Raw genomic sequence first — 16865 nt, forward strand, 5'->3', positions numbered from 1 at the left:
AGTATTCGTGTCACATAGCCCCAAAAACTCAGTTTAGGACCAACAGTTCTTGGTCTGTTCCCATTTGAGTTCTGGTGAACCTAAAGAGAGCATAGGATACTAGGCCCATCTGACATTATTACCAGTTGCCCAAATGGCCCATTTTTGACCCATTTCTTCCTTGCTTATCACTGCTAGAGCCTGTGCCAAGCCAAATGACCCCTTCCCTATGCCCTACCTTAAAAGTATCAGAACTTCCAGAAACATATGGCATTTTTGGGAAGCAGAACTTTTTTATGAGAAGAGAAAATCAGTGGAATGGGAAAAAACCTACTACAGTAACAATCACCATGGGAAATAAGTCCATAAAAGAATCCATTACATCAGAAGCCCATAATGGACAATATATAATACTTCTGATTTGTTTAATTTCTATTCAAAGGCAAGTGCCTAATTACAACATTAAGTCTCGAGGCTACAGGTTCTTTGCTTTCTACTTTTAATTAATCCTTTAATTAATTAAAATTTGTTTTCTAATTTTGAATTACACTGGGATTCAGTAGGTATATGAAATGTATTACAATATCTCAGAAAATTTTACTCTGGGTTTTGGGGCATATGAAATTAGGGGGATTCATGTTTTCAAAAAGCACCTAGTTCACAGTTCCCATTTGGAATTCAGATATTAAAAAATAGTACTTATGTATAGGCTTTTTTGGGGGGAGGGGAGGGAAGAAATTATTGGATATTTTAACGGCTACATTTCTAACTACGGTATAAAATTATTTCCCCTTGAACTGAGCGGCCTTTTCAGGCAAGTAAGGACAAAAGGACACTCTAAAGGGACTTGGGGCAGAGGAGAGAATGAGTCATGCACACACTCTCAAGGTAATCCCAGCCTCATTTAGCACTATATCTGAGGACTTCAGGGAGCCAAGCAGATTGTACCTGTGCCTCAGATCCTGCAGAGACCTCCTTGTCTTTTCCAAATGCAGTTCTGGATATTGCCTTTCCCTTCATCCTCATAAATACTGTTTAATGATTACTTTTTTTTTTTTTAATTTAAGGTGAAATCAGTGCATTGCAAAGCTGGAGACACAGTTGGAGAAGGAGATCTTCTTGTAGAACTGGAATAAAATATCCTTAATCATCACCCATTTTAATTAGCTATTTTTATTACTATTCTTCCATACCAAATTTATTCCGGCATTTTACAGGAACACTCCTGTGCAGCAGATTTTACATGGTCATATTTATTCCATATATAGTCAAAACTAACATTCTGCCAAAAAATCACCAATGGAAATTTGTATTGATATAAATACTTGTACATATGATTTGTACTTCTGCTGTGAGATTTCCTAGTGTCAAAATTAAATCAATAAAACGGAACATTTGTCTAAATATTAGTTTGCCCTTTTTTTGAATGAAGACAATGTACACAAGATGATAATCTGTGCCAGTAGACTTTAAATACCAGACTCTTTTCTGTGATCTCTTCTAAGAATGTGTGCAAATTCCAGCCAGTCTTTGATCATTTCAAATCAGAATTAGTCATCTTGGACCCTGATTAGCTGAGCTCTTGCCTCTTTTCCATAATTATAGGACCCAACAGCCTAATTTTTTATCAGACAACTTTCTGAAGACTGTACCCTGTCATAATGTTGAGTACCGGGCCTAAGCTTAAAGCTTTGGAGCTTCACCTTTGGGAGAACTTGACATCTTACCTGTTGCTCTGCCATATCTACAGTGATTTGCTCCTCAGGAGTGGTCTGCAAATATAACCCCTTCTTCCAGGCTGCTTGATAGTTCTTATACGATGCCGTTACATAGCACTTTGTTGTGATCTTGCTAGCTCATCAGCTGATAGTTACATTTGCTGTTGCATTTTTGTGAAGCACATATGCAGTTAAGATGACAGCTCAAAATAGAGATGATGTCACTGCTCCAGGGAAGCAGCTAGTATGCTCCCTTACCATTAAGTTTCAGAGTAAGTAAAACCTGCAGCTGCTGAGGTGAAGAAGGATCAGTGCCCAACAGTAGTTGTGGCTACATTCTTCTTTGGTTCTTAAATACTTAGAACACATCTAGTGCTTTGCTTAGAAGCAGAGGCAAAGCAGTGTATATTAATTTGAATCTACACTGACTTGGAATATCAAATGGAGCTGGAGAGTAATTGGTACTTCGTGCCTTACTAAAATTATTTTAAGTGTTGTTTGTACTTAGAAGCTGAAGTCTTCTGGCATGTCTGAAGAAAAAATTGCCAATGTGTTGGTTTTTCTGTGATATCCCCACCCCCGGGCGCTGTTTCCCTTTAAGAGTAAGTGATATTTTCTTGGTTCTATGGATCTGGGCGTTGGTCTAAACCTCAGTTTGATACAAAATCCAGAGTACTTGGTTTTAACTACGAGCAAGTGGGTGTTTTGCTATTTTTCTAGGCTTCAAAGGAGGAATAAACAAAGCCTATGCAAGATAAATCTTTTTTTAAAAAGATCCAGGACATAAACATCACTGTGTTTACGCTCCCTAAATGGTTTAGTTTTGAATGGTCATCTTTTATCCTAGGCACTTTTCTTCTGCTGCTTCTGCAAATGGATCAAGAATGAACCCACTAATATACCAAATTACTTACTGACACAGCACAGCCTTATTCCTCCTGAGGATTTATTTTGTTACAGTGAATCAGGCATCCCCTCCCCCAAAGCAGGTTTTATAAAAACATAGAGGTACAACAGGCCAGAATCAATTCAGCAGTATTGATAGGGTCTCGTGGGTCAAAATAACACATTTCAAAAGATTCATTTCCAAAGATGTCTTAATATTAAAAACAAGGTAACAAAATTATATTATAACAGAATGAATTGTCATATAGTATCAGTATCTATGACATTGAGTGAATCTAAATTTTACAACTTAACCTTTTTTTTGAACACCTTAAAGGTAATCCCATTGAGCAGACAGCAAGAGTACAAATAAGACAAACCCTGAATGATCGGTACAATGTTGTTAATGTGTTAAAATCATCTCTAAGATAAGCTGCAATAAAGCCTTATACCCAGTGTAGATTTCTAGAATGTTGACTTTACAAGTCAGTTTTGATCTTCCTTAAACATATTGCTATGTTTTTCAAAAAATCTGATAATGATGGCAGATTAAGATGAGGTCATCTTATAATCAACATGTGTTTTATTCATCTTCTTACTCATGAGTATTCCTCACCATTTTTCATCTATTTTCCCGTGGATTATAACGAAGTCCGTGTTTCCCAAAGGAATCGTAATTGTCATAGTAAGGGAGATTTATCCACTCTGGTGGGTAGGTAGTTGTGCTATACACAAAGCATTCTATGATGCTGTTAACAGCTGGCCTCTCCTCAGGTGCACTGCTTTTACCTTCCCACTCTAATATTTCAATCCTCACTGGAGTGCGTTGATACATGTCTGGGCAGCCTTCAAATTCATCAAGGAATTGCAGCATCTGGTCATCAACAGAATAGATCTCTCCAGTAACGTGGTGCCCTTTTCCTGGGACATTCAGCAAATAGGGAATGTTATCTTTGCCTCCAATCACCAAAGGATATAGATCTGCTGTGTAACCCTGACCTTGGAATTCTGCGATCCCATTGGTACAGCTGGTCATGACGCTGTGGTTGGGTTGGCCTTTTTTAAGAGTCCCATATACAAACAAACGTGCCATTCTGGTTAAAGAAGCTGAAAATCAGAAACCAAGTATATGAATATTACATGAGTGGTAAGGGGCAGGGGGATTAAAGTTTGAAGGTAAAGATATCTTTAAAATATGTTGGAAGACAGTAGTGGAGAGGCAGGGCAATTAATCATCTTTCTGTTGTCTAAAAGGAACGAAAAAATAGCAAAGGGGAGAAAATATTTCGCTTGGATAAAAGGATAAGCTTCATAACTATGTCAGTGATAAAGCAAGAAACAGGCTGTAGAATAAGATAGCAGTCTATAGTCCTAGGGCTCATCAAGAAGAGAATAGATTATCTGATTGCATTACCTATTTAGATACAAGTAGTAAGGAGAGATGCACTCTTGAACTTTGTTCTAATTTTTTTATTTTGGTAGGTTAAGAAATATTCCATGTAGGCAGAAAACTAACCCAGCATTTATGTATTTCATCAATATATTTCAAGCCTCCAGGTCCTTCTAGACAAAAAAGTGTAAGGGACCAAGATCTTGTGTGTTTTCATTCATTTCATCAGTATCTCTTGATAGTTATTTCTATAGCTAACTGGGAAAAAAAGAATTGACCTAACAGTTGCTTCTATAAATACTAAAGCAATTAATTCCTTCTACTTCCAATGATCCTCAGGTCTATTTTTTTTCCTAAAGAATTCAATTCAATGGAAATCAAGGGGATGCCCATCAATTGGGGAATGGCTAAACAAGTCGTGATATATAAATGTCATGGAATACTATTGTGCTATAAGAAATAGTGAGTAAAGGACTTCATAACCTGGAGAGACTTATATAAACTGATGTTGAGTGAGAAGAGCAGAACTAGGAGATCTTTATACACTATTACAGACACATCATATGGTGATAACTAACTCTGATAGGCTGGACTCCTCTCAGCAATGCAGGGTTATGAGACAACTCCAAAAGACTCATGATGGAAAGACATGTCCACATTCAGAGAAAGAACTACAGAGTCAGAATGCAGAGTGAAGCAAACTACTTACTCTCTTTTTTAAAATTTTGTTTCCTCTTCCTTATTGTTCACTCCCTTGGTTATAATCCTTCTTTACAACCTGACTAATGTTTAATGTGAAGGTATCTGCAGATCCTATATTCACATGTCACCATGGGCAGGGGTGGGAGATGCGGGGCGGGAAGAGAATTTGGAACTCAAGGGATTGTGGAACTGAATGTTGTAAACGAAAAGTAAATAAATACATTTAAAAAAAAAAATAAAGTCTTCCCAAGTTTCTCTGGGAAAAAAAAATTCAATTCAACAAACATTAAGTATGTTCTGTGTAGAGAAGATTTATGATGGAGATTCAAAGACAAAAATTAAAGTCCCTTCTGAAGTTTATATTGTATTGAATTGGAGGGAGATGAAATGTCTTAAGTATTTATGAAGCAATTTTGAGAGTGGCACCTCAGCTTTGCTTTAAAAAAGCTAATGACTCCAAGACAGGGAAGTTAGGAGGAAGAGCTGTGCAAAGGCATGGAGGTTGGAGATGGAATGTCTTTTATATGGAATAGCTTATGCTTCATTTGTATTTTCTCTTCCTAGGTGAGTATTTTTCCCTGTGGAAAATGAGTTATTAAAATCCTAGCAGACCAGGGAACTATGCCTCCCTTGGTCTCTCCTGGAGAAGTAGCAAATTGCTGTCTGGTTTCTGGTTTGTCCAAACATTATCCTCAGCACTAGCACCAGTTCCTCTTTGTTCATTTCAGTTGCTTCACAAAATACTACTACTATTTGGAACACAGTAATTAGGGGCACTTTCTAAGCTCTGCATAACTGCGAACTTTAGTAAGCTTGATCAAATGTATACCACCTTCTCCGATATGGGGCTATTTCTCTAGAAGCATGTTGTGATCAGTGCTAGTACTTGTTTGGCAGTATTTAAACTACCATAGGTAGTTCTTTACTTAAGAATACAAGATGATGATTGTCTTGTTGTATGCCAACACAATGCATATACTAACAGTACCTGTCCCCCTCCAGCCCAGGTAGCCACACCCGCTCTGGAAGCAAACACAGCCATAGGAACTACAGGCCCTTTTCTACAAGACAAAGGACTCAGTGGCTGATATTCAAAACAGTTTCCTGTTCTGACCTCAGAGATAAAGGGATGCCCTCTGGCTTGGTAGTGATGGTTGGACTTCTCAAAAGCCTAAAACTGGAATAAATATATTCCTATATCCAATTAGAAATCAGAATGCACTTTCCCAGAGAAACAATGATATAAAGGGTAGGTCACATACCATGCCTATATGTACATGTGTATGTGTTTAAGGTCATTTGTGCACTGGCCTAGAAATGTAACTATCTCGATACCATTGTTTCTGTGGGAAACTCTGCTGGGTTTTTTAATTTGAGGGCTATATGTCCTGGAGAAAGCAATTAAAAAACATTTTTTTTCTAAAGCTGAGAAACTTTTCTGTCTTATAAACAACAATTAAATTCTAAGTACAGCAATATGGTTATGTTACCATTGATAGTAATGGTTTTTCATGTTTCCCTAAGAGTAACTCTCAAGTGTATTACTGCTATTCATTTCTTTTTTTTTTAATTTATTTATTTACTTTATTTTATAACATTCAGTTCCACAATCCCTTGAGTTTCAGATTTTCTCTCCCTCTCCCCCACTGTGGCATGCAATCAAATATAGGATCTAAAAATACCTTCTCATTAAACATTAGCCAAGTTGTAAAGAAGGACTGCTATTCATTTCTATCTCATACCACAGGCTGTTAGTACCTGAAGCAAAAGTAGAACTGAAAGTAAAGACCATGCTCATTTTCTAGTAACATGAATTTTGTGGCTCCACTTATTTGATGGTGACAAAGACCAGTGCTTTCTTTCCTTTGCTCTTTCATTCAATTAATTCCTGATGAAATTCAAATAGGTAAGGACAACTGCATGTACAGGGTGACTACCTAGGATTGCCTGAACAGTCAAGATCTTGCCTTATAACATCAATAGTTTCTGGTTTTCTTTCATTCAGCAATATTTATTAAGCACTATCTGAAGGGAGAAGCTGATGCCGGGGTAAGAAATAAACAGACCAGAGATAGGATATGAAGGAAAGAACCTTAAGAGCTTGAACAGGCCTCACATATTGCATCTAAACCGCTCCTTGAAGCATGAATCCCCTTGATAGCATTCCCACCACCTAGATATCTAGCCTCAGACTCAAGACCTCCGGTGATGGGGACTTACTACCTGATGCGTTAACTCATTCTATTTTTTGTTCAGCTCTAACTGGGGAGAATTTTTTGTTCCCCTTTTATAAAGTTTGAAATTTACTTTTCTCCTTTCATTGCTAGTATGTGCACTAGGGCCTAGGAGAACAAGTCTGGTCTCTCTTCCACAGGGCAATCCTTCAGATATTGAAGAGAGCTATTATGCTTCTCTAAGTCAACATCCCTAGTTCTTTCAGCCTGTTCTCATAATATGGTTTTAAACCTTCTCATTGGCCTAGTCACTCTTCACTAGACAGTCTTAACTCTCAGTTTTGTGGAAGCTAGTACCATGAAACATGCCCTCTCTTCTGATGGGACAGTAGTATAGCATGTGGGGAGGGGGAGTGCAGAGAGGCGGGGAGTCACTTACTTGGGGTTATGGCCAATGGTGGAAGTGGACCACCCACAACAGTGGCCCGATATTTGGCTAATCTTATTAGCCAAATGCCAGACTTTGTTGTTTGTCCAGTATTGAAAGACAGAAAGTGCTACAGCCACTTTCTCTGTTTTGGCTCTGGTTTGTCAATGTCCTTCCTAAAATGTGATGGCCAGAACTAAATACACTATGTTTAATTATATGTGGCCTGACACAGACACAATAAAGAATGACTGTCATTTACTCCTTCTGGAAACTAAACCCACAACTGAGTAATCTTTCTGTCTAACATACCCCACTATTGACTTGGACTGACTCTGACAGTGCGTGAAATGTCTAGCTATGGCTCCTTCCTCCCATAAAACGGACTTTTGGGACTCAAAGGAAAGAGTTAACATTTTTACCCAGTGTGCTTCATCTGTCAGATCTAGCCTGTTTTTCTGGCTCTCAGTTCTGTCATTTCCACCCTTCCTACTTTGTGGCATCTTCAGATTTGATAAGCATACCACCTTTGCCTTCATTAACAAAAAGATGCTGAACAGCCAATGGTTAAGGATAGAACCCTCTATGTCCCCACAAGGGAAATTCTTCACATCAATCACATAATCACCATTCTTTGGGGTCAATTGGTTAACCAATTCTGAACTCACCTAAATATACCATCCACTAGTTCACAGCTTTCCAACTTGTCTACAGGAGGCAGCTGGGTGATACTGTGTAAAAGCACTGAACTTGGACTCAAAAATACCTGAATTCAAATCCTGCCAAACTTCCTCACTGTTTGACCCAGGGCAAGTCATTTATAGCCTCTCTCACCCTCAGTCTGCACTCCTACCTCAGGATTAAGTATCAAATGAAATTACATCTGTAAAGTGCTATATAAATGCTAGCTGTTTTTAGAGAATAGCAAACACTTCACTGAAATCTGGGTGCACTGTGACTAATGCCTTCTCCAACTCTACAACATGGGCACCCTGAGATGAAGTCAGACAGAGCAACTTGTTCTTAAATGAACCATTCTGGGTCTTGATCACTGATCCTCATTCTAAGAGCTCACAAACATCCTTTTGATAACCCATCTGAGTAAACGTGTTGTATCTAAAAGTGGGGACCACTTATCAAAGTTGGCTCTAAAGGACCATAGCTCAGCAGCTGGCAGCTGATGTAAACAATTGGTAGGTTCTTCACTAGTCTGTGTATGGCTGCCCGAGACCACTCAAATGACTAGAGGAAAAAACCTTCAGCTTTGTAGCTAAACTACAATCTCCTGATTTCTGTCTTTTCAGTGATCATTACTCAGATGAGATGGGCTAATGGTCATCAGGCCTCTGTCACTAACCCTGTAATACCATTGCTGAGCCTCACATATAAATTCTTTGTTTTCCCTGTGGGACATAGTCCATAAAGATTTGTTTCCATATTTGGAAGGGACAGAATTTTACTTACAGTTATAACATGCAGATGGAAAAGAAACACTTTCCAACATGTGAAATTTTTTCATTCAGATTATGATTTTGTGAGGGGGTGAAGGGAAGGAGACCTATGATTTTACTGGTATAGGGAATTTCCAGTACAAAAAATCTAACAGGGGCAGCCAGGTGGCTCAGCGAGTAAGAGCACCGGCTCCAGTGTCAGGATGACCTGGGGATCAAATCCGGGCTCAGATACTTAGCACCACACCCAGAAATAACTGGCCGTGTAACCTTGAGCAAGTTACTTAACCCCAATTGCTTTAAAAAAAAAAAAAAAAGAAAAGAAAAAATCTAACAACACAGATCAGAAGCTGAGAAGTTAAGGGACTTACCCAGAATCATACAAAGAACATATATCAAAGTAAGGACTCAAATCATATATTTTCCAGGAGAATAATTTTTTTTTCCTTTTGGAGGGCAATTGGGGTTCAGTAACTACATGGCTAGTTTTTGTGTGTGTGTGTGGGTGTTAAGTGTCTGAGGCTAGAACCCAACTGGGGTCCTCCTGAGGCACTTTACTCACTGCACCACCAAGCCGCCCTTATTTTTTGCTTTTTGGAGGGCAGTTGGGGTTAAGTGACTTGCCCAAGGTCACATGGCTAGTTTTTGTGTTGTGTCTGAGGCCAGATTTGAACTCAGGTCCTCCTGACTTCAGGGCTGGTGCTCTATTCACTGAGCCACCTAGCCGCCCCCAAATTAGATATTTTCAATGGTATTTTTAAACCAAGTTATTAAGGAGGTATCTTATAGTGAGGTATAAGACTGGTGGCTTCAAGAAAAGAATAGGCTTTCAGAACAATTATCTGTCTGAATATGACTTTGTGATCACTGGACAAGCATTGTTACAGCATAAACTATGTCACTAAGAGATAACCAACTGGGGCCCCAAAAGAGTCAAATATGGAGCTCTATGCCCTTAATATTCAGGGCAATAACAGAAAAATGCTAATTCTAATCCTAAGCTTCCAAAAATCCCCACTACTCACTCCCCTAGATTATTGTACCACTCCCATGACACATCATATGCTGTGCCTTGTGTTAAAATAGTTTTTTTACTTGTGCCTTAACTCCCCCAAAATGGATTCTAAAGTCCAAGAGGACAATCTACCCCAGCAGTTAAGATAATTTGTTGCACATATCTGGTAGTCTAAATACTTGTTAAATGATTTAATGAATCTCAGACTCAATGGGGGGGTATGGGAGGGAGAATCCTTAATTCTGTATCAAGCCTATTTTAAAATGAAGTACAATGAACCAAGAATAAGAGACTGTTCTTAGCTAGCTCTGCTGCTAGGCAGCTTTGTGACTTTGGGCTAAATCACAACTTCTAGTTTCTTTTTTTTTGTGAAGTGGGCACAAAATCAATCTAGCTTCTCATACCAGGTAGTTCTAATAATCACTTTAAATATGTGAAAGGCCTCTGAAGTATATATGGATGTTATGTCAATGTAAAGTAATGATATTATTGTTGTTATTCTCAATGTGCTCATTCTTATCTGGTTTGATGGAGTTTAGTCCTGGGACAAATCATTATTCTATTATTATTTTATATTTAATATTCTTGAGGTCATTCCACAGAACAGACTGCCCTTTGAGGCCAAATAAAAATAACAGAATGTAAGCTCATCTTCTTTAGGCTGAGAACATCATCATTATAACTCCAACAGCAATTCAGATGATATGTACTTCATTCTCTATCAATAAGATTTTAATTTCTTCTGTTAGGTTTCTGAATTTTGAAATCTCTTCATTCCACAAACCTTGGAAATTAAAAGTGTTTAGCATGGAAACATCTATTAAACTCTTGCAACTACCACTAACATTATTGTAGTAAACAGCTATTGAGAGGTTAGAAGTGATGTAAGGCCCCTTCCCAGCAGGGGCCCCAAGAGGTAAGAGCAGGGATTGCCACGGCAAACTGTGTGGAATTCATTTCCCTAAAACAGCCATAATGTGAGGCCATTCATATCACTATGTGCTCAGCATTGCCTAGATGATCGAGGACCTCATTTGGCATATGCAGTCACTCTGATGAAAAAGAAGGACCCTGTTACATTTGTAAAGGCACTATTCTTTCCTCCCAACAAAAAGATGGTGTTGCTTTTTGTCCTACTGCTGGACTGTAGTTCAGATAAAATGAAACGACTGGTCTTAAATAGTCAGGTGAATGAGTTGGAAAGAGGTAGATAAAAATGTTTCTATGTGAGTTATTTGGTTTTCTTGACATCAAGAAACATTTGAACAACAAAGTCTTTCTATCATCCTGTGGCTATAGAGTGACCCGGTGACAATGCCAGCACTTCCTGCTCGTCCAGCTCAGACATCAGTCTTGTCAACATGAATACATGAGTAACACTGTTGTAAGGTATTCAAATGTCATCACCAGTTGTACTTACTAGATGAGAGCTTTCGAATTTGCTTCAGTAGACCAGTATTTTGAAACATTACATGTAAGGTAGTATCACAGAGAGAGACGGCATTATTTTAAAATCTGGGATTCTAGTTTGAACTCCAATGCTACCTCGCCATATGATCTTGGATAATCATTTCATTTGCCTGGGTAAATGGGGAACATCCTTTGGCAATGTTCTTCATTGTATATTGCCAAATATGGCTGATAGATAGTAAAGTAAAATTCTTCAGACTTTACACATGGACTATAGGACTTTAAAAAAGCAGCTTAGTCATTTTCTTCATTGAAAGGAAATAACATTTCCATAATAGATTTGACAATAAACTTTAAACCCCTTTTCCTAAGAAATCATTTTATGCCTGATAAATAACCAAACTATATTTTTTCATTTTATCTGCCTAATTAAATGCCATTTATCCTTCATAATACAAAATAAGTTTGGGGATACTACTTCTTGTTCCAATACAAAGAAAGGAACATTAATATTCTTGCATCTCTGGTTCCTTTTAGAACAAAAATCATTACCTTTCTGATTGTGTTTGGAATAACAAACACAGATCCTTCAGGAAGAACCATGTCCCTGTGGGGATTGAGAAAGGATTAGAGTTAAGCACTGAAACATGCAATTAATTCCCATTAGGGGATTAGGGCACTCATGTTCACTTTGAATCAGAAAAATGAATTGTGAATAAAATTGTTCACAACCAAGAGGTTACTTGTCAAAGTTAATAAGTTAAAAAATAAAAAGAGAAACTAGAATGCACCTAAAGAGCTGCACAGTCAAACTGAAGCAGCAAGCCAGAAATAAAATAAGCTTTATTTCCATGAAATAAGAGGTTTTCCTTCAATTTCAAGAAACTATGAAATGTTTCCATTAGAAAAGATGGAATTTCTTTCTTCCATTAAAATACAGACACCATAATATAATTAAGTATTCCATGAAAATAAACTTGAAAACCTTTTCACCTTGTTCTACTGCCATTACTTCTCATTGAGGAATTTTCCAAATTTAAGCACAATGCAACAAAGGCTCAAACAACTAACAAATATAGTTAAGGTCTGGAAAAGACAAATTAGGGGCAAGATACCTAAGATCCTAAGGAAATTCTTACCTTTAGACTGTCAGAATTCTGTTACTCTGAAAACATGACTAAACTGTAATGGTTTAAACACACAGGCTATGTGCCTTCCTTCTAACATCATGTGACACGCTACATCATTGCCCCAATAAAACACTGCAGAGTTAATATACAATCTATTGGAAAGAGCCCACAGTTGGGTTCTGGGTTCTGACAGTGGCCCCAGCATAGCATTTCAGCAAAGTAGAGGTCAAATTGGATATAGAATACAGGATTGGATGATACAAGTCCAAAAGTGATAGTTCAGAGCAAAATGTAATCAGTTTAGCACTGTAAATATTTAATAAAAAAACAACCCAACAATGCAAGTGCCTGCCTATGCCTGGAACTATTTGAAATACTCGGTAACTTACTCAACATTTTTCTTTATTGAAACAAAGCCTATGTATAGTTTCACAGTTTCCTGTGGCAGAAATGCAAGTGATTACAAGTCTTTCAGATAATTGTTTCTATTTTGCCGATTTAGTGTTATTTCTCAGCCACCTGGTGGTTGTAGTGTTAAAGGCAATATTGAAAAGCACACTTTAATTTTAAATTTTTACTCAATGTTAGCTTACAAAAGAAGCACAGTTGTAGAACTACTACATAAGTCTAGTCAGTACAGTGGAAAACAATGTCCTGGAAAGTGAGATGAGGAAATAGATAAGATTTCACATCCTCACTAAACTAATTTGCAAAAGGTTTTTAAATGGACACCAGCTTCTGACACAAAAACCAACCTTTAAAAAGGTGCCGCCATGAAATATTCATACCACATACATTAAAAATTAATGCCTAGAGGAAACACTGGCAAAATCTGTATGTCAACTCTTTAAAAGTAGCTTTTTACTCTTGAGTGTTGAGTCACTGACACAGCTTACTACAAGTCACTCATCTATGCTAAAAAAAAAAAATCAAAGATAAAACTATTAAATTTGAAAAGCAGTGAAATCCTGGCCCTGTTTGTAAATGGTGCCAGAGAAAGCAATGATGCAATTTCCTATATTATATAAACTAATATTAAATGTGGGGGGAAAACAGGATAATTCACAAGTTAGTTGAGATGCAAATCTCCCTCTGATCCCTTTTCCTTGCTGAAATTTGCTTAATGATTCAAAACTTGTGTTAACACTTATAAACTAGCTAGAATCATAGTTCAGCCTAGCCCAAACCTTGTGAAACCAGCCAGAATCAGCTAAGCTCAACTAAGCCTGAAATTCATCAGCCTATCTACAATTGCAGTTTAGGCTAAACTCTTACATCTCACAGCTCACAACTGGATGTTCCATTCCCTTGCTATCTTAAGACAATCTGCTGCCTCCTTCACATGAAAACCAACAGCCCCACTTGGGAAAATACAGCCTTACTTAGCCAGTGAGGAGGTGAAATCCTGTTCCAACTTTTGTGTTAAATATTTTATTTTGTAAAAAACTTCCTTGCATCTCAGTAAAGTATCCATTTCTCTCCCTTTATACAGTAACATTATTTTCCCTTGAGAAAAATTCTTAGTGTTGGCTCAGTGACCAGATATAGTTACACATTAATTCTTCAGAAGTTTCTTAAAACTGTAGGAAACAGGTGAAAAAACAAAATGCCTTGAACTTTAAACTTGAGCTCAGTCTGTTAGAGTGAAGCAAGTTTTAAGGTCATCCTTCACTCAATGCTAACTTTCAAGAAGCCCAACATGCCAGAAAGGACTCGTGGGACTGCATCCTGTTGGCTCTTTGATGCTTTGATTTTGTTACTTGCTATTTTCTTTATAGCACAGACAAGGGCTTCCTGCTTGGGCCGACCCCTTTCCAACCTCACTGAATACCTCGGAAAAGTTTATGGCAAAACACCTTTCTTATATTAACCACAGAGGCACCAGTGAAGTGATGACTCCTTTGAAATCAAGAGGTTATGGTCTCCTCTCAGCAGTCGTTCACTCAGAAATGACTAAGTACTGGTTTGTGAAAACAAACAAGGGAATGATAGTAACCAATGTCATGCTGAATATCCTCTGGGCAGCAGTAGTGCCCAGTATGCTGCCAGGCCTTGCTGAAGCTGAGGGGGAGGTGGGAGAGCTGGGCCTATCACAAAAAGAACAAATACCATCTTTTACTATCTTATAGCCTTAAAGTAGAGGATAAGTTACATAAGAAAATCAATTAAAAACCTTTCCTCCTTGATATAGAGAGCAATGGCTGGAACATTTTGTACTCATGGTAGAAAATACCCCATTCTTTAACTTAATCAAAATCAAGGTAGGGTAATGAACCTATGTTTACCTTACACCTCAGCAGACAAGTACTAGCACTAAGGAAAAGATTTAGAAGTGACTGTATGGGTTTACCTAAGGAATGGGGGTTCATGGATTAACACCAACCTGAAGGCAATATAATGCACATTCCTGAGCAGGGCGGGGGAGCTCTGTAACTCATTTTGTCTTGTTATCACCAGCTCCTAAAAAAAGTGCCTTAAACATAGTAAATGCTGGATGAATTGATGAACTGGATTGGGAGGTCTCTGGTAGAGAGTGTGGCAGAAAAGTCCTCTGCCCAGTTCTATTTAACATTTTATCAATGACGTGGATGAAGGTATGGATGGCATGTTTATCAAATCTAGTTTAAGATAAGAAGCTTGGGAGAGCTAATGCAATGGATTAGACAATCAGTATCTGAAAGTGCTAAGTAGGTTTGAATGATGGACTGAGTAACAAAATGAGAGACAAATGTATAGTTCTGCACTGAGGTTTTTGAAAAATCAAATGCATAAATATGAGACAAGATATTTGCTAAACAGCATCTAAGTGACTTTCCTAACTGGTGATATGAAAGCAGGTGCTAGCTATATGTTAGAAATGTGAAGGAAATTTTGTAGTTTTTCAATTTTTGTAAGGGGGTGGATTAAATGACCTCTAGGGTCCCTTCTAATTTTATGTCATCAGGAACTCTTATGAAAAATATAAAGTACTTTACAAAGAAAAGGAGGTACTGTTAACATCACTCTGAAAAACCTTTTCTTTCTGCTCTGAAACTACATAAAATGTGCACATAAAAACTTTTAGCTGCCAGAGGTCTCTGCAGTTAACTATCTCTCTCCCCTTCTTATATACTTTTTTTTTTTGAGAGTGAAGGTAGGGTAATTGGGGTTAAGTGACTTGCCCAAGGTCACATGGCTAGTTTTTGTGTTAAGTGTCTGAGGCTGGATTTGAACTCAGGTCCTCCTGACTCCAGGGCCAGTGCTCTATTCACTGTGCCACCTAGCTGCCCCACTCTCTCCTTCTTAATATATGGTTGGACATTCCTCACCCCAAATGATGAAAAATTCAGCTAGCAGACCAACCATGGAGGTCTCCTGAAAGTTCACTATAAATACTCTTCTGATACTGGGTTCCTGCCCAATTCTTCCTACAGCCTCAAAGACTAAAATATGAGGTTTGGTGAGGACAGGAATAAAATGGGAAAATGCCCTTAGCACTTATATATGTTTTTACTGCTACCCTGGAATTTTTCACATTTTTTTCTTCAAGAATGAGCCTTCCTATCTTGCACAGGATGGAAGTGAAGCAACTCCTCAAGGCCAACCCATGGCTGGCCAACCTCCCCCTCCTAGCAGGAATTATAGCATAAATGTGTGTATGCTTGGTTAGTATTTCTCACCTTTTTCAAAGTATATGTCAGATAGGCAGCTATGTGGCATAACATAGAGAACATCGGATTTGAAGGGAAAAACACCTGGGTTCAAATTCTAGCTATGGCACTAGTTGTTTGACTTTGAATAAATTACTTTTCCTCCTACACATACTTTCCCCCACCCCGAAAATGAGGACAATACCTACTAGGTTATGTTGAGAAAAAGGCTTTAAACCTCAGAACACTCTATAAATGGGAGTTGTTAGCTCAACTTCAAGTGACATGTCACATGCTTTATGTATCTAAAGAGATGCATGTAGACCTACCTCTATACATACACAAGCACATGCATGCACACACATTGCAGAAATTGCCTCTTCAGACTGGGAACATGCTTACAGTACAGTAAGTGGAGCTGCTACCTAATCGTGCTGAGTAAAGATAAATCAAAGACTGAAAGATGGATGAAATGTATATAGAAGATGAAATGCTGATTTATCTTTAAGGTCTACAAAGTGCTTTACAAACATGCCGTTTGATCTTCACATTAGCTCTATGAAATAGGAGCTACAAATATTATCTTCATCTAAGAGGTATGGGTTTTGGGTTTAAAAAGGCTGAGTGACTTGCCCATAGGTACAACAAAGCATAAATATTCAAGGATTTAAATCTCCATCTTTCCTGACTTAAAGTTCAATCTTCTCACAGAGAGAGCTATATTCATGATGTTCCCTGATCATCTTTCCATGTTGCCTGCCTGCTGGCAGGAGACCCAACCAAACTACATCTGGCCATGCATCTTCCTGCCATGAAGCCAAGCATGAATCAAACTGCACCCCCCCCCCCCTCCCCCCCCCCCCCCCCCCCACCCTCCCCCCCCACCTTCTAATACTCTCCTATTATGGGCTTTGAGCTATACTACCACTGTTTCTTATCTATCAACCTCTCACTC

General features: G+C 38.2%; 2 protein-coding genes across 22 annotated transcripts in view; one reads left to right on the forward strand and one right to left on the reverse strand.

Annotated features, from left to right (window-relative positions):
• The window catches only part of PCCA (propionyl-CoA carboxylase subunit alpha), a 550597-nt gene extending 549214 nt beyond the window's left edge, over window positions 1–1383 (forward strand). For both annotated transcript variants that reach the window (XM_069064183.1, XM_069064184.1), the window contains one exon: window positions 1047–1383. In XM_069064183.1, coding sequence (XP_068920284.1) covers window positions 1047–1115 — 69 coding nt within the window. In that variant the 3' untranslated portion in view covers window positions 1116–1383. The remainder of the gene's footprint in view (window positions 1–1046) is intronic.
• GGACT (gamma-glutamylamine cyclotransferase) overlaps window positions 1–16865 on the reverse strand; it is a 57570-nt gene that overhangs the window by 3788 nt on the left and 36917 nt on the right. For 7 of the 20 annotated variants that reach the window (XM_069064186.1, XM_069064189.1, XM_069064188.1 and 4 more), the window contains one exon: window positions 2627–3689. The exons of 2 other annotated variants lie outside the window; for them this stretch is intronic. In XM_069064186.1, coding sequence (XP_068920287.1) covers window positions 3205–3689 — 485 coding nt within the window. In that variant the 3' untranslated portion in view covers window positions 2627–3204. Of the gene's footprint in view, window positions 1–2626; window positions 3690–11703; window positions 11759–16865 lie in introns of those variants that run through there. 11 more of the 20 variants (XM_069064190.1, XM_069064191.1, XM_069064195.1 and 8 more) reach the window with 2 other exon arrangements.

The sequence above is a fragment of the Petaurus breviceps genome, unplaced genomic scaffold (genome assembly GCF_028583685.1).
Source record: "Petaurus breviceps papuanus isolate PSGF00001 unplaced genomic scaffold, PetGlider_PUasm1.0 90625, whole genome shotgun sequence".
NCBI lineage: Eukaryota > Metazoa > Chordata > Mammalia > Diprotodontia > Petauridae > Petaurus > Petaurus breviceps.